The 26754-nt window shown below is 44.6% G+C and overlaps 1 protein-coding gene across 1 annotated transcript; it reads left to right on the top strand.

Moving 5' to 3' along the window:
• Positions 1 to 26134, top strand: LY6K (lymphocyte antigen 6 family member K). Its single transcript, XM_037802628.1, has 6 exons — positions 1 to 33; positions 22349 to 22583; positions 22700 to 22836; positions 23695 to 23791; positions 25037 to 25138; positions 25796 to 26134. Exons 1-6 carry the CDS (start codon positions 1 to 3, stop codon positions 26071 to 26073), a joined length of 882 nt encoding a protein of 293 aa, XP_037658556.1. The 3' UTR covers positions 26074 to 26134.
• The last annotated feature ends 620 nt before the right edge of the window (positions 26135 to 26754 follow it).

Here is a 26754-nt window from a genome sequence, read left to right as displayed (position 1 = left end):
ATGCCGATGTCTGAGAAGGAGGAGGGCCCTGAAGTCTGCTGTGGACTGACTTGAAATGTCAGGGAGAGTTTGGGGATGCTCCTGTGACACTCACTGCATCCTGGCCACTGTCACCAAAGAGGCATGGAAGGGAGAGGAAATTAAGATTGCACGTATCAGTCGACCCTCTTGACACCCTTCTGTTGCGTGTGTTACTTCTCTCTGTCATTGGTTTCCCATGATGTGGACATGCCTACATGTGGGTTTGGGGTTTTTGTTTTGGTTTGTTTTGAGTGTTTATCCTCTTGGTGTTCTCTGATCTTCTAGACATAAGGTTCAGTGCTTATTAATTTTGGAAAGTTCTCAGCCATAATTGCTTCACATATTTCTTGTGGCTGTTGCCTCTTCTCCTTCAGGGCTTCCTGTTACATCTAAGTTAGATGCGTGTAATTTCCATGTGTGAAGATGTGTGTGTATTTTGAAATTGTCTCATATGCCTTGAGTGTCTGTTCTTTCCATGTCAAAATGATTCATTTATATTGACCTATCTTCATAGTCTCTGAATCATTTCTCACCTTTGTCTGATCTGTTGATCAGCCCCTCAATGGCATTCCTTATTCCTGTTAGCATTTGATTTCTAACACTTCCTTGGTTTTTTTTTTACATTTTTTAAATTTAATTTTATTGAGATTGTTCACATACCATACAGTTATTCAAAGAGCCAAAGTGCACAATCAGTTGCCCACAGTACCATCATACAGCTGTGCATCCGTCACCACAATGAATTTTTTTCCAATTTTTAGAACATTTTCATTACTCCAAAAAAGAAAGACAAAAAAGAAAACTCAATTCCTCCCCTACCCCTAACCACCAACCTTCCATTATTGGTTCATATTATTGGCATAGTACATTTGTTACTGTTGATGAAAGAACATTAAAATACCACTAACTGTAGTATATAGTTTGCAATAGGTATATTTTTCCCTATATACCCCTCTATTGTTAGCTTCTAGTTATAGTGTCATACATTTGTTCTAGTTCATGAGAGAGATTTCTAATATTTGTACAGTTAGTCATGGACATTGTCCACCGCAAGATTCACTGTTTTATACATTCCCATATTTTAACCTCCGACTTTCCTTCTGGTGACCTAAATGACTCTTAGCTTACCCTTTCCACCACCTCCACGCACCATTCAGCACTGTTAGTTATTCTCACAATAACATGCTACCATCACCTCTGTCCATTTCCAAACACTTAGGTTCAACCTAGTTGAACATTCTGCTCATAATAAGCAACCACTCCCCATTCTTTAGCCTCATTCTGTAGCCTGGTAACTTTTATTTCATGTCTATGTGTTTACATATTATCATTAGTTCATATCAGTGAGACCTTGCAATATTTGTCCTTATGTGTCCGACTTATTTCACTCAATGTAGTACCCTCAAGGTTTCTTCATCTACTCATTTTATTTTTTAAGAGGGTTTTGTACACCCACCATACTTTCCATCCTAAGTAAACAATTGATGGTTTCTTGTATAGTTACATATTTATGTATTCACCACGTTCTAGTTTGCTAATGCTGCCAGGATGCAAAAACCAGAAATGGATTGGCTTTTATAAAGGGGGTTTATTTGGTTACATGGTTACAGTCTTAAGGCCATGAAGTGTGCAAGGTAATGCATCAACAATCAGGTACCTTCACTGGAGGATGGCCAGTGGTGTCTGGAAAACCTCTGTTAGCTGGGAAGGCACATGGCTGGCATCTGCTCTACAGTTCTGATTTCAAAATGGCTTTCTCCCAGGATATTCCTCTCTAGGCTTCAGCTTCTTTCCAAAATGTCACTCGCAGTTGCTCTTGGGACGTTTATCCTCTCTTAGCTTCTCTGTAGCAAAAGTCTGCTTTCAACGGCCATTTTCAAACTGTCTCTCATCTCCAGCTCCTCTCTCAGCTTCTGTACACTCTTCAAAGTGTCCCTCTTGGTTGTAGCAAGCTTGCTGCTTCTGTCTGAGCTTATATAGTGCTCCAGTAAACCAATCAAGGCCCATGCTGAATGGGCAGGGCCACAGCGCCATGGAAATTATCCAATGAAAGATGTTGCTCACAGTTGAGTGATCACATCTCCATGGAAACATCCAATCAAGTCTTCAACCCAACCAACACCAATACGTTTCCTGCCCACACAAGACTGCATCAAAGATACGGCGTTTTGGGAAACGTAATACATCCAAACCAGCACATTCCACCCCTGGACCCCAAAATGACAAGATCCTCCCATATACAAAATGCATTCATCCCATCACATATCACAAAATTTTAAATCATTTCAGTAACACTAGTTAAGTACAAGATCCCATTAAATCAGTTACAAGCATGGTTAGTCCTAAGGCATAATTCCCTTCTAGCTCTGTACCTCTGAATCTTAGAATACGTTATGTGCTTCCAATATATGAAGGAGGGACAGTCATAGGGTAAACATTCCCATTGCCATAAGGAGAAACTGAAAGGAAAACAGGGTTCACAGAACCAAAGCAGTTCCTAAAACCCACAGGGCAGACTCCATTAGATTTCAAAGTCTGAGAGTCATTTACAGAATGACGTATCCTTGGGGCTTGAGAGAGTGGGAGTCTAACCCTTCCTAAGGGCCTTTCTGGTGGCCATTTACTCTCCATACACTGGGGCGAGTGCTCCAACATATTCACACATTGGGGAGACCACCTTCTTGGCCCCACCCTCCTCAAACATCAGGGTAGCACCTGGATTCCCTTCCATCTCTGGGGTGTCAGACCCCAGAAAAAAGAGTCTAACATATAGAAGGAATGTCTGATCCAGGGGCCCTGCTGCTTATCTCATAGATACCAGGTGTGCCATAAACTAAGTGTTGAAGGCTGTTTTAGAAATCCCAGTCACAGTGGAGCCTAGACTCCAGGGAGTGGATAAGGCAAGATCAGATATGCCCATAAGATGAACAACCACAAACAAACCAAAAGGCCTGCTTCCTCCACATAGATAATACAGTGCACATCAAAGAGTAGTAGCGTGTTAGAACTCTAGCAACCAGTCAGCTCAGAAGTTGATAAGCCCTCACCCACTTGAAGCACAGGACACCCTTCCCTCCCCACATGGGTTTTTCCTTTAAAAAATGCTGCTCTCAGAGAGCCAGAGCCATTTTCTTCCTTTTTCTTTTCTGATGGCCCCCACCTGCTTTCTTCCTCTAATAAACCTTAAACTCTCTACTTAAACCATGACTCACTGTGTTGTGTGGATTCCTGAATGACTCCACCCTAACACAGGGCACATGCTCAACCCCTTCGGAACATGGGGTGGCAGCCAGGCTCTCCCCAGCCCCCTGGGAATGTGCTCCACCCTCTTTGAGGCCTGAGGTGGCAACACCTTTCCTGAGCATCAGGGTGGAAGGCCCGCCCTCGACCTCCAGGGCAAACTCACCCTTTCCATGCCTGTGGGCTGCTCCGCTCTCCCAGCCCGAGACCTCTTGACTCCAGACCTCAACCTCCATGGCTCTGTCTTTGAAGAAAATTTTCCTTCAATATATTTCTTGTCTGTCTCCTCCAGTCCAGACTGGCAGCGGCTCCATCTATAGAGATCTCACAAATATTCTGTTGGCTTCACATGAAGCACACAGGGGTCAAAGTTGTCAGACTATAGGACTTCCCACAAATCCTCTCTGGATAACTCCGTCTCCAATCCTGGCTTGTACGGGAATGGCAGTCAGGTGCCATGTTTGGCTAAATCCTCATGTTGGGCTGTATCTTCTGGGGTTACGCCCCCTGGAAGCCTGGAATTTTCCAAACCATCAGTTTCTGGTTTCTTTGAACCCAAGAGTTCAGTTCTAAGTTTCTCTCTCTCTGTTCACATTTTATTATAAGCTGCAAGGAGAAGCCATGCTATATCTTCAACTTTTAGTTTTGAAATTTCATCAACCAAGTATACCAGATCGTCACTCTCAAATTCTTCCTTTCAGCCAACACCAGGACTCAATTTTGCCAAATTCTCTGCCACTTTTAAACAAGGATTCTCTTTCTTCCAGTTTGCAACAACACATTCATCATTTCTGCTCAAGGCCTCATCAAAAGTATCTTTAGAGTCCATATTTCCACAGTCTCTTCAAAGCAGTTTAGGCCTTTTCTATCAAGCTCCTTACAATTCTTTCAGAATTTCTCCATATCCTTTAAAAAGCCATTGCAACATTTTTGGTATTTGCAAACTCAGCAGGACCCCACTTCTCTGGTACCAAACTCTGTTCTAGTTTGCTAATGCTGCCAGGATGCAAAAACCAGAAATGGATTGGCTTTTATAAAGGGGGTTTATTTGGTTACACAGTTACAGTCATAAGGCCATAAAGTGTCCAAGGTAAATCATCAACAATCAGGTACCTTCACTGGAGGATGGCTGATGGTGTCTGGAAAACCTCTGTTAGCTGGGAAGGCCCATGGCCAGCATGTGCTCCAGAGTTCTGGTTTCAAAATGGCTTTCTCCCAGGATGTTCCTCTCTAGGCTGCAGTCCCTCAAAAATGTCACTCTTCATTGCTCTTGGGGCATTTTTCCTCTCTTAGTTTCTTCAGAGCAAAAGTCTGCTTTCAACAGCCATTTTCAAACTGTCTTTCATCTGCAGCTCTTCTGCATTCTTCGAAGTGCCCCTCTTGGCTGTAGCAAGCTCGCTCCTTCTGTCTGAGCTTATATAGTGCTCCTGTAAACTAATCAAGGCCCACGCTGAATGGGCAGGGCCACACCTCCATAGAAAGTATCCAATGAAAGATCTTGCTCACAATTTAGTGATCACATCTCCATGGAAACATCCAATCAAAAGTCTCCAACTCAATCAACACCAATATGTTTCCTGCCCACACAAGACTGCATCAAAGATAATGGCATTTTGGGGGGACACAATACATCCAAACCAGCGCAACCACCATCAACACTATCTATGTAAGGACATCTCCATTTCTTCCACAAAGAAGGAGGAAGAGCAAAGGTGAAGAGACAAAAGATAAAGAAAGAAAAAAAACATGACAGCTAAAAAGCAATGAAAGGAAAGATAGAATTAAACTAAAGTAGAATAAGAGTCAGACAACATCACCAGTGCCAAGAGTCCCATACCCCTCCTTTATGTCCCCTTCTTATAGGCATTTAGCTTCTGTATATTGCTTTTGTTACATTAAAGGAAGCATAATACAAAGTTTCTGTTAACTGTAACCTCTAGTTTGCATTGATTGTATTTTTCCTCAATACCACCATATTTTTAACACCTTGCAAGATTGACATTCATTTGTTCTCCCTCATGCAAAAACATATTTGTGCATTTTATCACAATTCTTGAGAACTCTAGGTTTCACTGAGTTATACAGTCCCAGTCTTTATCTTTCCTCTTTTCTTCTGGTGTCCCACATGCTCCTAACCTTCCTCTTTCAACCATATTCACTGTCATCTTTGTTCAGTGTACTTACATAGCTGTGCAACTATCTCCCAAAACTGTGTTCCAAACCTCTCACTCCTATCTTTTCCTATTGGTCTGTAGTGCTCCCTTTAGTATTTCCTGTAGTGCAGGTATCTTGTTCACAAACTCTCTCATTGTCTGTCAGAGAATATTTTAAACTCTCCCTCATATTTGAAGGACAGTTTTGCTGGATATAAGATTCTTGGTTGGCAGTTTTTCTCTTTCAGTATCTTAAATATATCACACCACTTCCTTCTTGCCTCCGTGGTTTCTATTGAGAAATCCGCACATAGTCTTATCAAGCTTCCTTTGTATGTGATGGATCACTTTTTTCGTGCTGCTTTCAGGATTCTCTCTTTGTCTTTCACGTTTGATAATCTGATTATTAAGTGTCTTGGCATAGGCCTATTCATATCTATTCTGTTTGGAGTATGCTGCGCTTCTTGGATCTGTAATTTTATGTCTTTCATAAGAGATGGGAAATTTTCATTGATTATTTCCTCTATTGTTCCTTTGTCTCCTTTTCCCTTCTCTTCTCCTTCTGGGACACCCATGACACGTACATTAGTGCATTTCATGTTGTCATTCAGTTTCCTGAGATGTTGCTTATATTTTTCCATTCTTTCCCCTATCTGTTCTTTTGAGTGTAGGCTTTCAGGTGTCTTGTTCTCCAGTTCCTGAGTGTTTTCTTCTGCCTGTTAAGATCTGCTATTGTAGGTCTCCACTGTGTTTTTCATCTCTTGTGCCTTTCATTTCCATAGATTCTGCCAGTTGTTTTTTTTCAAACTTTTGATTTCTACCTTATGTTCACCCAGTGTTTTCTTTGTAGCCCTCGTCTCTTTTGTTATACCTTCCCAGAACTCATTGATTTGTTTTTTATTTCATTTAGCATATTTCTTTGAAAATTTTTAATAGATTGTTTCATTAAAGTGGAACAATATCTCAATTGTATCTTGATTGATGTGTGTTTGTTCCTTTGACTGGGCCATATTTTCATTTTTCCTAGTATAGATTGTAGTTTTCTCCTGTCTAGGCATCTGGTTTCCTTGGTTACCCCAGTCAGATTTTCCCAGACCAGCATGGTTGCAGGTCTCAGAATGGGGTTATATTCAGGGTGTATCTTAGACGAATGACTGATTTTCTTGTGAAGCCTCAAGCCACTGTGCTTTTCCTAACCTGCCCAGCAGGAGGTGCCTGTCAGCCTGTCACTGTTGACTGGTGTAAGGAGATGTGGCCACTTTAGTTTCCATTTTGGCTGTTTTCCCCCAGGCTCTGGGGTCTGGTTCTGAAGGGAAAGCTGGGCCCCACCTCCTTACTCTTAGGGAAGATACACCCCCTAGGGAGTTATCATCTGCCTGTGAATTGTTGTCTCTCTTACTCTGTTATCTCCTCCCCTGTCTGGGTCAGAGTGCTGGGAACTGAAAATGGCTGTGGCTCTCTCTTCTGAGCCCCTCAGGATGAGAGAGAAAAAGGGACAGAAAACCCCCCTTTGGAGCCAGTAAACACCCCCCCCCCCCAGATTCACTTGTCGGCCAGAGGTAACACCTGGTCTTCTGAACTCCCCCTCCCAGGTCAGACAGGTCCTCTGGTTTTCTATGGTCAGTCATCACTAAAAGCCTCTGTTTGTTGGGGATTCATAGTTTGTATTGAGCAGTCCACATTTGTTAACCAAAACCCCAGCTGGAGCTCAGCTGAGCTATATTCGCTCTCTTGGCTGGCTCAGAGAGTGCTGCTAGTTTCTAGCACAGTGAGGTTTTGCAGTGAAGCCTGCCTTGGGGGGACGGGATCTCAGCATGATTCTGCAGCTTTTACTTACAGATTCTACACTGTTGTCTCAGGCGTTCCTCCCAATCCAGATCGGTGTACGATGTGTGGACGGTCACCGCTGTTGCCCAGCAGTTATTCCAAATTATTTACTAGTTGTTCCTGGTTGTTTATTAGTTGTTCTAGACGACTAACTAAATTCCACTCTTCTCTACGCCACCATCTTCTAACACTTCTTTTTGCTTTTTTGTTAGAGTTTTCATCTGTCTTCTCACCTTCCACATTTGTTCTTTCATGTTGTCTGTGTTTTCCACTGGATCTCCTAACGTATTAATCATACTTATTTCACATTTCCTGTCTGATAATTCAATATCTCTGTCACACCTACCTCTGTTTCTGATGATTGCTTTGTCTCTTCAAACTATCTCTGTCTTAGCTTTTGGTATACCTTGTAATTTTTTGCTGTTGAATGCTGATCATGTTGTTTCAGTTAATTTTCTTTATTGTGTGAGTTTATGTTTATCTGGCTAGCAGTTGGACTGGGTTTAGTGTTTTCTGTAGCTATAAGTGCTAGAGGCTTCTTCTTGCTCAAGTGTCCTCACTTTTGTTTCCCCCTTATGCTTTGTGATTTCCCTAAATATTGCTCCTAGGGAAAGTCTGTATCTTGCAGCTGTTTCAGCTGGAATCCACTGTTTTCAAACTTGGTCTATGTGGGGGAGTACAGGGTAGGGGGAGAATTCCATACTCTCCCAAATAAATCTCAGACCTGTACTGTGCTTGTGTCATGGTCTGTGGGCCCACAAATGTTTCTGTGGAAATACAGTTCTACTTCCTCTTTTGGATGCAGTATTTCCAGTCTATTCCCTTAAAGCCCTAACCTCTATTGACTTTTTTTTTTTTTTTGGTCCACTTAGCTGAAGACAGGAAGGTGCACAGTTTGTAATGGAAGGATTTCCCTTTCTCCAGTTGGGGTAAGGCTTTAGTGTAGTCCTTTCCCCTAGAGAAAATGTTTCTGTTGTGGAAGAGGATCTGGGTGTATTTCACAATGGCTGGTCTTCCCAACCCCCATCCCAGGACCACAAGGGAAGGAGTTTTACTTGGCTCCTCATCCTGTGAAAACCCGTGGGTGCTCTTGGAGGGAAATTCCATGAAAGAGCAGGGAGCCCTCTAGGACTCTGAACCCCCCAGGAGTTTCTCACTGTCTTGCTAGTCCATGTCTGGCCTCAACCCAGGTATCTCAGTTACCACATAATTGCTCCTTCCAGCCTGTCACTGTAGCAGTTTCTGCTCCAAGAAAGCAGATCTCTGCTGTCTCTCTGGGTGCACTTGTCTGCTAGATTTGCAAGTGGCAGTTTACCTATCACCTCAGTTTTCTGATGGGCCCAAGCTTTTTTGTGTATGTGTGAAGATGGGAATAATGACTTCCAAGAACTTTATGTATCATGGCTGAAATAGGAAGTCTTCCATTATCTGTTCTGGTGAGACATAAACAATGGAACTAAAACTGGGAGGATAAGAAAAGGAAAAGATAATCTCTCTGGTAACAAAGCATGAAATCAATGGGATTAAAAGGATACTGTTAGGTCCGGAGCCATACAGGGATCCACACAATGCAGCGAGTCAAAGTATGGAGTTTATTTAGAGGAAGAAAGCAGGTGGGAGCCTAGTGGGAGAGAAAGAAAGAAAATGGCTCCAGCTCTCTATCTGAGAGCAGCATTTTTTAAAGGAAAAAAACCCACGTTGGGATGGGAGGGTGTCAGGGGAGAAGGGTGTCCGCTGAGTGCATCCTATGCCTCAGTTGGGTGGGTGCCTCTCAATTTCTAGGCTGATAGGTTGTTAGGATTCTGGCCCATTATTCTTCTTAGAAAAGCAGCTGTGTTATCTGCCTAGGGAGAGCAGGCCTTTTCGGTTGTTCATCTTATGAACATATCTGACCTTGCGTTTACCTGCCTTTTGGGGTTGGGGCGCCACTGTGGTTGGAACAGCTTTGAACAGCCTCATTCTTTAGTTTATGGGGTGCTTGTTTTCTGTGAGATAAGCTGCGGGGCCCCTGGGTTAGAAACTCCTTCTGCATGTTAGTTTCTTTCTTTCTGGGATCTAACGGATACCATTGGAGAGCAGGGCAAGATGGCAGAGTGGTGAGGTATAGAGTTTAGTTTTGCCTCTAGTGAAGCTGGTAAACTGCCAGGAACAGTGAGGAACGGCCATTTCAGGGACTGCTGTGACTGGTCACCCATCACTCACCAGTGCGCGACGGGTGGAATAGCTGAGAATGCAGCAAAAAAACCTGTAAATTTCCCTGCCCAGGGGGCTGGTGCCCTCCCCCCAAGGCACAGAGGACAGGTTTGAAGCTGGTTCCCCAAGGGAAAAAAAGAAAAAAATCTGAGCTAGGAGCAAGAAGGGGGGCCTCAACCTAGCCCCAGATGCAGAATTAATTAACAAATTCAGGCTGCTGAATAAAAGCTCCAAGCACAGATAAACCAGGAGCAGGCATAAAAGGAACCCACAGGAATTGGTCCAGGAGGGAGAAGGCATGGCTGACATCAACTTCAAAAAAAAAAAAGAGATTTTTGGAGTTGGAGGTGTTCAGAATACTTGGAAATGGCTGGGATCTAAGGAAAAGGGGCACAGAGAAACGGGTACCAACTTGGGCTCTGGCTTCCAAACCCAGGGAGCTGATATCCGGCTCTGAAAATGTTGTTTTTTGATTTTTGTTTTCTCTTTTCCTTTCTTGCTCTCCAACTCTTTATCTTTTTACTTTTCAATAGCCCATCAGAGCTTCTGCTTCAGCACTGCCCCAGGCAAGGGCGGAATTAAGAATTAAAGTTCTCTGAGAGTAACTATTCAACTGAAAGAGATAATAGCCCAAAGGACTTATCTTTAAATAGCCCATACAGGGACTGACAAAACTTGGGGACTGAAGAAAGGCCTTGAAAAGGGATTTCTTTTTGTTTTCTTTCCATCTTTATTTTTTTTTTTTAATAACTATTCTAAGTAGCTCTTTACAGAAAGCCTCAGATATTTACAATTGGTAGCTGGACCCAGGCAAGGGCGGAGCTGAGATAGGTCTGAGAGACAAAGCAGAGAGTTTAGTGGGGGAGACAATTCCCTAAAGGGCATAACCCCCCCCCAAGGAAAGGGGGCAGGGCCCAGCTCAAGTGGCAGCTCTCCTTCAGAGAACTCAGACCCCAGGGGCTGGCAAAGAGAAACCAGCTTGAGTCAGCAATGCCCCTAGCAGGGACAGGATCTGCAGAGAGTTAAGGGTATCGCTGGTGGGGAGCTGTGGGCTGACAAGTGCCACCTGCTGGACAGGACAGGAAAAGCACGGAGTCTAGAGGCCTCACAGGAGGGTCTGACAACCCATGGGGTCTCACTGTCAGGGAAACTCCACACCCTTCTCCTGAGACCTGGGCCTCTCTGGACTGGGAAAATCTGATTTAGGGTTGATCATATCTGGGGAGACCCTCTCACAGAAAGGTTACATGGAGGCAGGGCAAGACCAGAAAAACAAGAGCCAAAAAATTCTGATCAACTAAACAGAAGCTATGTTAGAAATCTAGAATAAGTTGAATTGAATGCCAAAGGATAGAGAACAAAGCCAATCAACAAGAAAACCCTAGGTAAAATTGTGAAAACAAGCTCCAGAATAAACTGAACAAGAAAATCAGATGCCTAGACAGCTAAAAATAATGAGCCATACTAGGAAACACGAAAATATGGGCCAGATGAAGGAGCAAATTAACACTTCAACTAATCATAATCAAACAGCTACTTAATAATCAAACAAATCTCCTAAATCAAATCAATGAGCTGAAGGAAGATATATTAAAAGACATGAAAGATGTAAAGAAGACATTGGGCAAACATAAGGAAGAACTCGAAAGTTTGAAAAAACAATGGCAGAACTTATGGGAATGAAAGGCAAAATAGAAGAGATGAAAAGCACAATGGAGACTTACATCACCAGATTTGAAGAGGCAGAAGAAAGGATTAGTGAACTGGAGGACAGACCATCTGAAATCCTACACAAAAAGGAAAAGATAGGGAAAAGAATGGAAAAACATGAGCAGGGCCTTAGGGAACTGAACAACAACATGAAGCACATGAATGCACATGTTATAGGTGTCCCAGAAGGAGAAGAGAGGGGAAAAGGACAGAAAGAATAATAGAAGAAATAATCACTGAAAATTTCCCAACTCTTATGAAAGACAAAAAATAGCCCTAAGCAGAATAGAATCCAAGAGAACTACTTCAAGACACTTACTGATCAGATTGTCCAATGTGAAAGACAAAGAGAGAACTCTGAAAGCATCAAGAGAGAAGTGCTCTATCACATACTAAGGAAGTTCAATAAGACTATGAACAGATTTCTCCACAGAAGTCATGGAGGCAAGAAGGCAGTGGTATGATATATTTAAGATACTGAAAGAGAAAAACTGCCAGCCAAGAATTCTATATCTTGCAAGACTGTCTTTCAAAAATGAGGGAGAGATTAAAATATTTTCAAACAGGCACCGAGAGAGTTTGTGAATAAGAGACCTGCACTACAAGAAATACTAAAGGGAGTGTTACAGGCTGATAGGAAAAGACAAGAGAGAGAGGTTTGGAGAAGAGTATAGAAATGAAGACTATCAGGAAGGGTAAAAGGAGAGAGAGAAAAAAATAAGATATTACATATGAAATCCAAAAGACAAAATGGTAGAAGAAAGTACTGCCTTACAGTAATAACACTAAATGTTAATGGAGTATATTCCTCAATAAAAAGACATAGATTGGCAGAATGGATTAAAAAACAAGACCCATCTATATGCTGCCTACAAGAAACTCACTTTAGACACAAGGACAAAAACAGTCTGAAAGTGAAAGATTGGAAAAAGATATTTCATGCAAACAACAACCAGAAAAAAAGGGAGTAGCTACATTAATATCAGACAAATTAGACTTCAAATGTAAAACAATTAACAGAGACAAAGAAGGACACTACATATTAATAAAAGGGACAATTCATCAAGAAAACATAAAATCATAAATATTTATGCACCGGGCCAGAATGCCCCAAAATACATGAGGCATACACTGACAACACTGAAAGAAGTGGATAGCTCTACAATAATAGTTGGAGACTTCAATACACTGCTCTCATCAATGGATAGAACATCTAGACAAAGGATCAATAAGGAAACAGAGATGTTGACTTGTACGATAAACTAGACTTAACAGATATTTATAGAACACTACACCCCACAACAGCAAGATAAACATTTTACTCAAGTGCTCATGGATCATTCTGTAGGATAGACCACATGGTTGGGTCACAAAGAAAACCTCAATAAATTTAAAGAAATTGGTTGTGCCAGTTTGAATGCATTTTCTCCCCCAAACGCCATTATCTTTGATGTAGTCTTGTGGGACAGACTTTTGGTGCTGATTAGATTTGCTTGGAATGTGCCCCACCCAGCTGTGGGTGGTGACTCTGGTGGGATACTCCCATGGAGGTGTGGCCCTGCCCATTCAGAGTGGGCCTTGATCAGGGGAGCCATATAAACATGCTGACTCAAAGAGACTAAGGGAGTGCAGCTGTGAGTGACATTTTGAAGAGGAACAAGCTTGCTAGAGAGGAACATCCTGGGAGAAAGCCATTTTGAAACCAGAACTTTGGAGCAGATGCCAGCCACGTGCCTTCCCAGCTAACAGAGGTTTTCAGACGCCATTGGCCATCCTCCAGTGAAGGTACCTGATTATTGATGTGTTACCTTGGACACTTTATGGCCTTAAGACTGTAACTGTGTAGCCAAATAAACCCCCTTTTTATAAAAGCCAATCCATCTCTGGTGTTTTGCATTCTGCAGCATTAGCAAACTAGAACAGATTTTGGTACCAGAGAAGTGGGGTGCTCTTGCTGCTGAGTTTGCAAATACCAAACGTGTTGGAACGGCTTTTTAAATGGATAATGGGGAGTTTCTGGAAGAATTGGGAGGAGCTTGATAGAAAAGGCCAAAACTGCTTTAAAGAGACTGTTTGTGGAAATATGGACTCTAAAGATACTTCTGATGAGGACTTAAGCAGAAATGATGAATGTGTTGTTGCTAACTGGAAGAAAGTCGGTCCTTGTTTTAAAGTGGCAGAGAATTTGGCAAAATTGAGTCCTGGTGTCAGATGGAAGGAGGAATTTGAAAGTGACAATCTGGAATACTTAGCTGAGGAGATCTCCAGAGTATGTGTGGAGGATGTAGCCTGGCTTCTCCTTGCAGCTTATAGTAAAATGTGAGTGGAGAGAGATAAACTTAGAACTGAGCTCTTGGGTTCAAAGAAATCAGAAGCTGATGGCTTGGAAAATTATGAGCTTCCAGGGGGTGGAATTCCAGAAGCTACAGCCCAACGTGGGGATGTAACCAAACATGGAACCCAGCCACCATTTCAGTACAAGCCAAGATTGGAGATGCAATTATCCAGAAAGGATTTGTGGAAAGTCTTATTGTCTGATGGCTTTGACCCCTGCATGCTTCATACAAAGCCAACAGAATTTTTGCAAGATCTTTACAGACAGCCGTTGCCAGTCTGGACTGGAGGAGACAGACAAGGAAAATATTGAAGGAAAAATTTCTTCAAAGACAGAGCCATGGAGGTTGAGGTCTGGAGTCAAGAGGTTTGGGGCTGGGAGAGCGGAGCAGCCCACAAGCATGGAAAGGGTGAGTTTGCCCTGGAGGTTGAGGGCGGGCTTTCCGCCTCGATGCTCTGGAAGAGTTTTGCCACTTCAGGTCCCAAAGAGGTTGGAGCACATTTCCAGGGAATTGGGGAGAGCCTGGCTGCCACCACACTGTTCTGAAGGGGTTGAGCATGTGCCCCAGAGATGGAAGGGAATCCGGGAGCTGCCCCGATGTTTGAGGAGGGTGGGGCCAAGAAGGTGGTCTCCCCAATGTGTGGGTATGTTGGAGCACTCACCTAAGTGTTTGGAGAGGAAAGGGCTGCCACAAAGGCCCTTAGGAAGGGTTAGACTCCCGCTCTCTCAAGCCCCAAGGATGCAACATTGTTCTGTAAATGACTCTCAGACTTTGAAATCTAATGGAGTTTGTCCTGCAGGTTTTAAGAACTGTTTTGGTCCTGCTAACCCTGTTTTCCTTACTCTTTCTCCTTATGGCAATGGGAATGTTTATCCTATGAATGTCCCTCCTTTGTATATTGGAAGCATATAACTTGTTCTAAGTCCACAGATCCAAAGCTAAAGGAAAAGTATGCCTTAGGACTGACCACACCTGTAATTGATTTTGATGGGATTTTGTACTTAACTTTTGTTACTGAAATGATTTAAGTTTTTGTGATACTGTGATGGAATGAATGTATTTTGTACTTGGAAAGATAATGTCATTTTGGGGTCCAGGGGGTGGAATGTGCCGGTTTGAATGCATTTTGTCCCCCAAATGTCATTATCTTTGATGTAGTCTTGTGGGACAGACTTTTGGTGCTGATTAGATTTGCTTGGAATGTGCCCCACCCAGCTGTGGGTGGTGACTCTGGTGGGATACTCCCATGGAGGTGTGGCCCTGCCCATTCAGAGTGGGCCTTGATCAGGGGAGCCATATAAACATGCTGACTCAAAGAGACTAAGGGAGTGCAGCTGTGAGTGACATTTTGAAGAGGAACAAGCTTGCTAGAGAGGAACGTCCTGGGAGAAAGCCATTTTGAAACCAGAACTTTGGAGCAGATGCCAGCCACGTGCCTTCCCAGCTAACAGAGGCTTTCGGATGCCATTGGCCATCCTCCAGTGAAGGTACCCGATCACTGATGTGTTACCTTGGACACTTTATGGCCTTAAGACTGTAACTGTGTAGCCAAATAAACCCCCTTTTTATAAAAGCCAATCCATCTCTGGTGTTTTGCATTCTGCAGCATTAGCAAACTAGAACATTGGTATAATACAAAATACCTTTTTGAATCATAATGGCTGAAGGTCATAAAACTCACAAATATATGGAGGCTAAATAACACACTCTTAGACAATCAGTGGGTAAAGGAAGAGATTACAAGATAAATTAGTGAATACCACAAGGCAAATGAACATGGAAACACAACATATCAAAACTTATTGGATGCAGCAAAGGTGGAGCTGAGAGGGAAATTTATTGCCTTAAATGGCTATAGTAAAAGAGAAGAAAGAGAAAAAATGAGGAATTTACTGTTCTCCTGGAGGAACTAGAGAAAGAACAGCAAACTAACCCCAAAACAAACAGAAGGAAAGAAATAATAAAGATTAGAGCAGAAATAAATGAAATTGAGAACAGGAAAAAGAGTAGAGAGACTCAACAAAACCAGTAGTTGGTTCTTTGAGAAAATAAATAAAATTGGTGGACCCTTACCTAAGCTAACAAAAAGACAGACAGACAGACAGACAGACAGATAGATAGATAGATAGATAGATAGATAGATAGATAGATAATAGAGGATGCAAATAAATACAATTAGAAATGGGAAAAGGGACAAAACTACTGACCCTGCAGAAATAAAGGAGTTAATGAGAGGATACTACAAGCAACTATATGCTAATAAATTAGACAACTTAGATGAACAGGACAACTTCCTAGAAAAGCATGAACAGCCAACATTGACTCAAGAAGAAATAGACCTCAACAAATGAATCACAAGTAAAGAGACTGAGTCAGTCATCAAAAAGCTCCCCCCCCCCCCCCGGCAAAAAAGCCCAGGACCAGATGGTTTCACATGTGAATTCTACCAAAGCATTCAAGAAAGAGTCAGTACCAATCTACCTAATTCATTCTATGAAGCCAACATCACCCTAATACCAAAGTAAAAAAAAAAAAACATACTACAAAAAAAAAAAAGAAAATTATAGACATCTTTAATAAATAGAAATGCAAAATTCCTCAACAAAATACAGATTGAATCCAGCAGCACTATACACCATGACCAAGTGGGATTTATTCCAGACATGCAAGGCTGGTTCAACATAAGAAAATCAATTAATGCAATACACCATGTGCCGGTTTGAATGTATTGTGTCCCCCAAATGCCATTATCTTTGTGGTCTTGTGGGGCAGAGATTTGCTTGGAATGTGCCCCACCCAGCTGTGGGTAATGATAATTTTGATGAGATGTTCCCATGGAGGTGTGACCCCGCCCATTCAGGGTGGGCCTTGATCAGTGGAGCCATATAAAACATGCTGACTCAAAGAGACTAAAGGCAGTGCAGCTGTGAGTGACGTTTTGAAGAGGTGCAAGCTTGCTAGAGAGGAACGTCCTGGGAGAAAGCCATTTTGAAACCAGAACTTTGGAGCAGACCCCAGCCACGTGCCTTCCCAGCTAACAGAGGTTTTCCAGACACCATTGGCCATCCTCCAGTGAAGGTACCCGATTGCTGATGTGTTACCTTGGACACTTTATGGCCTTAAGACTGTAACTGTGTAGCCAAATAAACCCCCTTTTTATAAAAGCCAGTCCATCTCTGGTGTTTTGCATTCCGCAGCATTAGCAAACTAGGACACACCACATCAATAAATCAAAATGGAAGAACCACATGGTCATCTCAATCGATGCAGAAAAGGCATTTGACAAAATTTAACATCCTTTTTTTTTTAAGCAATCACAGTAGTATTTATTATACTGCAACCTCCAGACATCCACATGCACCTCAGCAATGTACTGTTTATCCTAAACTCTTTACCAGAAATGACAATTTAAGAATAACTGGGCTGAAAACCACTTCAAATGTTTACTGAAGGGGTTAGATTTGCAAATTAATGGATTACCTATGACAGTATATTTTTAAAGATTTAATATACCACAGTTTTCACTGTTTGTGATACTTTCTGGAAAGTATGAAAGTAACATTTTCCATTATGTGCTGTTCATTTTCTAGAAGTGGCATAATGTAAGACAGGTCCATTTTAATGCTTTTCTCCTTTTATGAGCCACAGTCATTACAATAATTCTCCCCAAATTGTATAAACTTCCCTCAAACTAATAAAGAATTTTAAACAATCACATGTACTTTAAATTTAAAAATACTGATTACCCAGGCCAAAAAGGACTGTAGTAGCCAAAAATTTTTTACATATAACTGTAAACAACAAAAAAACAAAACAAGGTTTTCACATAGTAGGGTTCTGTATCTCTTCACATGTCTGGCCCAAGAGCTGTAAGTGTGTGCTTGGGGCAGATATTCAAATACAGGTGGTTAAAAAATAAAGTAAATAGAATGCAAAACCTTAGACATTTCTTCACAGATGTGGAAACCACCAGTACTCTATGGGAAAACAACTCTCTACTTCAAAAGTATATTTTTAATCTAGAAGTAAAGGCTGACTAGCTATTTTCAAGTGCAGGACTAATATAAGACCAATTTTTAAAAGCTGCAGAACTAATATAACTTCAAAGCATAGCAACAGCCTATTCTGAAATTACCACTCAAATGAACTATATCTAAGACAAAATCATCTAGCACCTTTCTCTCAGAACTTCCTAAATCTCCCCAACCCTTTCCCTAACTTGTTCCCTTTCTCTTTTTCTTCCCCCCCCCACCACATCAGGAATTTAGTACTTAATTATTTGTAGATGACAATGACCAATCTCTGTCTATACTCACTTTCAAGATCTGTTTATTTTTAACGCTTGGGGGAAAAACTCATTTATCGTGGTAAAAGGGGAAATTGCATCACAATCACACACACACACACACAATTAGAGAGGATGGAAACTTGGCATGGCACTGCTCCTGGGTAAGTAGTTTGCTGATTAATTTGTGTGCATGCCCTCTTAAAAATACTCAATAAATCAGGCAACCGACTGGCTGCTGTAGGCTATGCAATCTGTTCAGGGGCCCCTATTCTTATTTCCTCTACATTTTTCATTATCACCCCATTTCTTGTTCCCTTATCTGGCTATGATAAGAAAATGTTTTTTTCTTTTATTTTAAAACACAGATATAATATTTCATACCTACCTATAAAAAAGATCTAGACTAACCTGCATTTACTTCTTATGTCTCTCCCTAGTAAAATATTCTTTACCTTTTTCTTCTACCAATCCTCTTGCGAAGGAAACCCACAAAAGGGAAGGGAAGAAGCAGAGAAAATGGCAGTGCTGCCCCTTTGTTCAATCCACAAGGGTCATTCAGACCTCAAAGCATGAGAACAACATCCTGTCTTGATGAAAACATTTCAAAGGATAGGAATAGAAGGGAACTTTCTCAATATGTAAAGGCAATATATGAAAAACCCACAGCTAACATCACACTCAATGGGGAGAGACTGAAAGCTTTTCCTCTAAGATCAGGAACAAGACAGGAATGCCCACTGTCACCACTGCTATTCAACATTGTGCTGAAAGTTCTAGCTAGTGCAGTTAGGCAAGAAAAAGAAATAGAAAGCATCCAAATTGGAGAGGAAGAAATAAAACTTTCACTGTTTGCATATGACATGATCCTATATGTAGAAAATCCAAAAAAATCTGCAGCAAAACTATTAGAGCTAATCAACGAATACAGCAAAGTGGTAGGCTACAAGATCAACACACAAAAATCAGTAGTGTTCCTATACACAAGCAATGAGCAAGAGGAGGAGGAAAGTCAAGAAAAAAAATCCCATTTACAATAGCAACCAAAAGAATCAAGTATTTAGGAATAAACTTAACCAAGGCCACAGAAGACCTATATACAGAAAACTATAAGAATCTGCTAAAAGAAATCAAATGGGACCTAAAAAATAGAAGAGCATACTGTGTTCATGGATTGGAGGAGTAAACATAATTAAGATGTCAATTCTACTTAAATTGATTTATATATTCAATGCAATATCAATTAAAATCCCAACAACTTACTTTGCAGCAATAGAAAAATGAATAACCAAATTTATTTGAAAGGGCAGGGTGCCCTGAATAGCCAAAAATATCTTGAGAAAGAGGAACGAAGTGGGAGGTCTCACACTACCTGACTTTCAAGCATACTACAAAGCTACAGTAGTCAAAACAGCATGGTACTGGCATAAAGACAGATATACCAACCAACGGAATCTAACTGAGTGTTCGGACAATTGATCTTTGATAAGACAGTCAAGCCAACACAACTGGGACAGAGCAGCCTCTTCAATAAATAGTGTTTGGATAAATGGATATCCATAACCAAAAGAATGAAAAAGGACCCCTATCTTATACCTTTTACAAAAATTAACTCAAAATGGATCAAAGACCTAAATATAAAAGGCAGAGCCATAAAACCCCTAGAAGAAAATGTAGGGAAGGATCTTCAAAATCTTGAGGAAGGGAGGTGGTTTCTTAGAGCTTACACCCAAAGCACAAGCAACAAAAGAAAAAATAGATAAATGGGCCTCCTCAAAATTGAATACTTTCGCATTTCAAAGGATTTTGTCAAAAGTGTGAAAAGGTAGCCTACTCAATGGAAGGAAATATTTGGAAACTACATATCCGATAAAGGTTTAATATCCAGGATACATAAAGAGATCCTACAACTCAATGATAAAAAGGCAAACAATCCAATTTTAAAGCAGGCAAAAGACATGAACAGACATTTTTCCAAAGAGGATATACAAATGGCTAAAAAGCACATGAAAAGAAGTTCAGCATCACCAGCTATTAGGGAAATGAAAATAAAACTACAGTAAAATATCATTTCATACCTACTAGAATGACCACTATTAAAAAAAAAAGCAGGAAACTGCAAGTGTTGGAAAGGATATGGAGAAATAGGAACACATATTCACTGCTGGTAGGAAGATACTTTGGCTTGTCCTCAGGAAGCTAAGTATAGAGTTGCCATATGATCCAGCAAGCCCGCTACTCAGTATACCCAGAAAAACTGAAAGCCAGGATGCAAACAACATTTGCAAACCAATGTTCATAGTGGCATTATTCACAATTGCCAAAAGACGGAAACAACCCAAGTGTCCATCAGCCGATGAATGGATGAAAAATGTGGTATATACACATGATGGAATATTATTCGGCCATAAGAAGAAATGAAGTCATGACACGTGTGACTACATGGATGGACCCTGAGGATATTCTGTTGAGTGAAATAAGTCAGACACAAAAGGACAAATATTGTATGACCTCACTAACATGAACTAAATATAACTAGCAAACTCATATGTTAATATCTAGAACACAGGTCACCAGAAGAGAGAATGAAGAAGGGGGGCTGATGCTTAATTTGTGCAGAATATGTATCTAGGTTGATTGTAAATGTTTGGAAATGGATCAGGTGATGGGAGAACATTATAGCGAGTGTAACTAACAGCAATGATATATGGGTGTGATTGTGGTTGAAAGGGAAAGTTTAGGGTCATGTATGTCACTAGAAGGAAAGCCAGAGGATGAAACATGGGACTGTATAACACAGTGAACCTCCTTCAGGATGAAAATGTTTTAGAATTGAATGTGGTGATGAATCCACAACTCTGTGAATATACTAGAAGACACTGATTGTTCACTTTAGATGGATTGTATGGTATGTGAACTTATCTCAGTAAAGTTGCTTTAAAAATTGCTGAAAGAAATTAAAGATCTTAATAAATGGAAAGACACCCCGTGTTCATGAATGGAAGACTTGATATTGTTAAAATGTCAATACTACCCAAACCAATTTAAAGATTTAACTCAATCCCACTCAAAATTGTAGCAGCCTCTTTTTTTTTTTTTTGCAGGAGTGGAAAAGCCATCCATCAAATTCATATGGAATGGCAAAGGGCCTCAGAGAGTCAAAACCATCTTGAAAAAGAACAAAGTTGGAGGATTCATACTTCCTGATTTTAAAACTGACTACAGAGTTATAGTAATCAAACAGTGCAGTGTGTCTTAAGGACAGACAAATAGATTAATAGAATAGAATTGAGAGTTCAGAAATAAACCCATACATTTATGAACAACTGATTTTTTGACAAGGGAGTCAAGTCCACTCTTGAGGAAAAAAATCATCTTTTCAACAGTTGGTGCTGGAAAACTGCATATCCACATGAAACTAATGAAAATGGACCCCTACCTCACATCACATACAAAAATTAATTCAAAATGGATCAATGACCTAAATATAAGAAATAAAACCATAAAACTCTTAGAAGAAAACATAGGGGAAATCTTCAGAGCCCAGATTAGGCATATCACTAGGATTCTTAGATAAACACCAAAAGCACAAGTAACAAAAGAAAAAATTGATAAAGTGGGCTTTGTCAAAAATAAAACCTTTGTGCATCAAAAGACCCAATCAAGAGAGTGAAAAGACAACCTGAAAATGGGAGGAAAAAATTGTAAATCATATGTCTGACAAGGACTTAATATCCAGAATACATAAAGAATTCCTATAACTCAAAAACAAAAAGATAAACAACCCAATTTAAAAATGAGTAAGGACTTGAAGAGACATTTCTCCAAAGAAGATATGCAATTGACCAATAAACACATGAAAATATATTCAACCTTGTTAGCCACTAGGGAAATGCAAATCAAAAGCAGAGTAAGGTACCAGTTCATACCCACTAGGATGGCTATTATTTTTTAAATGGAAAATAACAAATGTTGGAGAGGATGTGGAGAAACAGGAACAGTCACTTATGGTTGGTGGGACTGTAAAATCGTGCAGCCACTGTGGAAGACAGTTTGGTGGCTCCTCAGAAAGTTAAGTATAGAACTACCATATGACCCAGAAATTCCACTCTTAGTTTTCAACCCAAAAGAAAACAGAGACTTGAACAGATATTTTCACACCAATGTTCATCACAGCATTATTCACAATGGTCAAAATGTGGAAGCAACACAGGTGTACATCAACAGGTGAATGGATAAATAACATGTAGTACTTGCATGCAGTGGAATATTATTTAGCCATAAAAAGGGATGGAGTTGTGATGCATGCTACAACCTTGAAAAGATCACATGGAGTCAAATAAGCCAGGCACCAAAAGACAAATGCTGCATGAGCTCACGGATATGAAACAGACTAAGCAAATTCATAGAGAAAGCAGATTCCAGGTTACCAGGGGTTGGGGGGAGGCGGAGGAGCAGTTTCTGTTTGTGGCGACAAAAAGTTTTGGTAACGGCCGGTGGTGATGTGGCACAATATCGTGAAATTAATTATCAATTTAACCACGCGTAAGTGGCTAAAATGGGAGCTCTTGTGTTGTGGATAGGTTCCCACGACACACGCTGTAAAGGAGAAGGAGCTGGAGGAAGGAGAGGCTGTCCGCGTGCGAGGCCGAGGCTTAGGGACCGCGCCCAGACGGAGCGCGGAGTCCCGGGAGATGAAGGAGGGAACCAGACGTGCTCAGCGGCGCCCGCGTCCGCCGACCACCGCCACCGGCGCTCGGAAACCGGCGCGGCCCAGCCCGGAGGAGGCGGAGGCGGCCCAGGGCGGCCGCGGCGGGGGTCGCGCACCCACCGGCCTCGGGGGCGGGGGCGACAGGGGGTACGTCGCGGGGGGGGGCCTGCGCCCCCGGACCCACGCCCATCGCCTCTCCCCGTTCGCCCCCCCGGCCACACAGCGGGGAGCGCGCCAGTCGGCGGCGCGGCTTCAGAACATTCTGGAAGGAGCCGGGGCGAGGCGGGGCAGGGACAGCGGCTGAGGCGCGAGGCCCGCCCGGCGCGCGGAGAGAAAAGCCGGCGCCGCCGCCTGCCCAGGGTCGGTGCGGGTGCGCGGCCACCGAGGGTCCCGCCCGACGCCAGGCGCGCGTTTCTCCGCGGCCCCCGCCCGCTTCCCGGACGCAGACCCTGGCCCCAGGGCCCCCGCGAGCGGCCTCCGCCCGGGCTGCCGCGGGGATGGGCCCCCTGGCTCGGGTCGCCTCGGCCTCGGCCGCCAGGGCCGCCGGGCACGGAGTGCGGCCACCGCGAGGACGCGAGGCCCGGCGGGGTGCGCGGGTGCCAGGCGCCCCCGGCCGTTCCCGGGCCCGCCTCCGCGCGCACCGCTGGGCCCCGGGCCCCCACCGCCCCCGGGACTCGGGTGCGCAGACCGCGGCCCCCACCCGGGCTGCAGGGACCCCCCTGCTCCCGTGGGCCCTGAGGTCGCGGGGGGTGGGGCGCGGAAAGGACGGCCTGGGGCAGGGGGGCGGAGGGAGCACGGCAGGGGCCCCGGGCGGAAGGGGGCAGACCCGGAGCGCTGAGCCGGCGCCTGCTGGGCCTCCGGAGGAAACCCCGGGGCTGGCGGGTTTGTGCGCGGCCGGAGGACAGAGTGCCCAGCTCATTTGTTCAGGGAGGGGATGAAGGACTGACCGGAGTGGAAGGGTGGGGGTACGGTCTCGGGAGAGAGGGCACAGCCGGAGAGCCGAGACGTGGAGAGGAGACGGTGTTGGCGGAGGACGGGGAGGATTGCTTAGTGATGGTGAATGCCCATAGCGCCAACTCAACATCGCCAGTTGTTGGGGAGCACAGCAACTGTGAGGGCTCCTGCGCCGAAAGGGGCCTTGGGGTGGGAGTGGGGGTCTGGTCCTGGAACCCTGGAGAGCTGCCAAGCTGACTGTGTGTCCCCACCCCTTGTGCCCAGGTCCAGCGTCCACTGGCCAGCATGCTTTTCCTCACCTTGCTCCTGGCCATGGCCCTGCCAGGTGGGGAAACCAACGTTTCCATATCTGAAAGACAAGGTGAGTGGCAGCGCCCGCCTCCTGGGGGTCAATAGCATTCACAGGCCCGGGGTGAGTTGGGTGACAGGCGGGCAGAGCAGTGCAGGCTGCGTGGCCAGCACCCCGTGTGTGCACACGCCCGGGCCCAGCAGATCTGCAGCATTACTAAGCTCGGGAAGCAGTGAGCAGAGTGTGGGGAGGCTGGGGAGCCACTGGGGTGCCTAATGGGGGAGCCTCTTGATTTGGGGCTTCCCACCAAGGGCAGGCAGGGGTGGCCTGAGCCTTGGTTCCTTCCCTGCCCCCTGCTGTCCCCTGGTGAGGTCCCTGATGGGTACAGGCTGTAAGCCCGGCCAGCCGGCCCTCCTGGGCTGTGCTCAAGACAAGGAAAAGTTGCTGGTCCTGGAGCCAGCCCCACTGTAACCCAGACCCAACGGAGGGCTTCCCTGCGCAGGATTCCGGAATGCCTGAGGGGCCGGGATGCAGGGTCCTGAGAGGATGAGGCAGGCAGAGCCAGCTGCTGGAGGGGCTCGGGGGCCAGGAAACTGGCAGGGAAGTGCCTGTGGCAGCAGATGCCAAACGCCTGCCTTCTCGTTCCCTGGGGAGGCTGAACGTGCAGTGCCAGGGCTGCATGTGGACGGGGTAGGTCCCTGTGTGTGTGACAGGGTGTGTGTGCGTCTGCAGGTTTGTCTATCTGCTTGCGTGTATCCTGTGTGTGTAGGCAGGAGCCTCTGTGCTCCTGGGGCATGTCTGTGGTCTGAGTGCGGATGTTTGTGTATACAGTTGTGGGTATGAGTGTGTAAGTGTGTGTGTGTGTCTGTGGATGAGGGTCTGTGTGAGCGTGGCTGTGTCACTGTGTGCTGTGGGTATCTATGTGTGTGTGTCCAGTGCGGATGTGGGTTTGAGGGGATTCGGTGGGCGTCTGTCTGTGTGTGTGGATGTGGGTGTGTCTGTGTGAAGGCCCGTGGGTAGTTGTGCATGTGTCTGTGGTGGGGGGGGGTGTCTGGTGTGTAAGTGGGGGTGTATCTGGGTAGAGGTGTCTTGAGGGAAACCCCAGGAGAGGAGACAAAACTCCGCCCCAAGTGGATGAAATGGGAGTGGGCTATGGGGAGTGACAGATCGGAGCCAGTCGGTTTCATGCTCTCTCAGGGGAAAGGAGGGGTGCGGAGGGGAGAGGAGAGGGAGGAGGGGTGGGAAAGGGGAGGGGTCACGCTCTCTGTCAGCAGCGGACAGTTGTCACGCTCCTTTCTGCTCCCCTTCTCTGTCCAGATCCTCTGCGGTGTCATGCCTGTGAGGAAGAGAACGGATTTGCTTGCGTCAATCCGGTTGACTGTGAAACCCAGCAACGGTATTGCACGATTGCTGCCATAAGTAAGTGCCTCTCACCACACCCAGGCCCTGCGGGCTGGTCAGGGGCACACCTCCGTGTGTCCACCTTGCCGTCCTCACCCAGGAATTCTGAAATCTAAGGTGTGTGAGCAGGGGCCATGAGACCAGGTCAGGCCATGAACATGGGGGAGCACCAAGATGAAACGCTGGGGTGCAGGCACAGGAGTGGGGATTCATTTTCACTTGTTTTCCCGTGAGAATTTAAGCTCTAAAGATGTTAGATCCCCCACGGAGAACGGTGTCCGGATAACTTTGACAAGAGATGTGCGTGGCCAGGGGCATGTGCTTAAGCCTGCGGGGCAGCCCGCACACTCACAGACACTGGGGCCCTCCACTCCACCGCACAGAACTCACCTGAGAACCTGGAGGTACACGGTGCTCTCCCCGAAGGTGAGCACGAAGACTAACAGTGTTAGGCCCACCCTGGGGTTTTCAGGGCTTGAGAATTCAAATTCAATCCATCAGTCACTTCTGGGGGCCTTCTGGGTTCCGGGGGGCTCGTGGGGTGCTGAGGCGAGGAGGAAGGCTCGCAGTAGCCAATATGGATTTTATAACTTAAGGTGCAGAAATGATTTACACACACAGGTACAAGATGAGGTCTGCTCACGTGATTCCTTTCTCTCTCTTCGCTTCTATTAGAATTTTACCCGCGTTTCTTCCTCGTTTCGAAACAGTGTGCGCAGTACTGCTCAGTAATTGCACGGCCTACCGAGGCTGCCAAGTCATTTTTACTGGAAAAGCCTCTGCCCTTCCTGTATGGCATGTGTTGTAGTTCTCCCCTATGCAACCAAAATGGACCGGAGATGAATAAGTCAACGTTCAGAGAATTCGCTGGGCGAGCCGCAGAGCACAGAGACAGCCGCACTGGGGCACTTCTTCTGGCGCTGGCCGCGGCGGGGGGCCTGGGCCTGCTGTGAGCCCAGAGCCCTGGCAAGCTGCCGGCTCTGGAACTGTCCCATTAAACTTGTTGCACCTTGATGAGCCCCTGGTTTCACTTCCGGGGGCCTGGGGATGGGAGGGTGGGAGCTAGCTCCAGCTGGGTCTCAGCCCCAGGAGCTGCTGGGAGGGCATTTCGGCATCGCGTGCAGCTCCCGTCCTCCCAGCGGGGACTTTCTTTACACAAAGTGCCTCTGAAATGCAGCCTTGCAGCTCTGCTCTCTGTGATTGGCGTCATTCCCCTCTACTCCTCCTTGATGAAGGGGTTCTAAGGACCCCCCAGTAGGAGCAGGTGTCTGGATGCTTCTGACCTTGCGGATGATCCAGGGTCCAAGAGGGAGACTGGCTTGGGGGTCACACTGATCCTCAGCGCAGGTTAGTGGGGTGCTGTCCTAGGGACATCCCTCTTCAGGGGGTGGGGTGGCCTGAGCTTCTCTTCCTAGCAGGTACCAGGAGACAGAAGAGAAGGGGTTCTATTGACGAAATATGGGTTTCACCCACCGCCCAGGGCAGGTACACCGACTCACAGATTCTGCTATGTGTATTTGCGCAACACCTGAAACTGGGGCTGGGTAGATGGCAGCAGGGCAGGAGGTCTTCACTTTTCCACTGAGGTGCAGTCATCCAACTAGAGCCAGGAGGCCAGACACAGAGCTCTGCAC

Source organism: Choloepus didactylus, chromosome 14, assembly GCF_015220235.1.
Source record: "Choloepus didactylus isolate mChoDid1 chromosome 14, mChoDid1.pri, whole genome shotgun sequence".
Classification (NCBI taxonomy): domain Eukaryota; kingdom Metazoa; phylum Chordata; class Mammalia; order Pilosa; family Megalonychidae; genus Choloepus; species Choloepus didactylus.
This window is presented reverse-complemented; position numbering and strand designations above follow the sequence as displayed.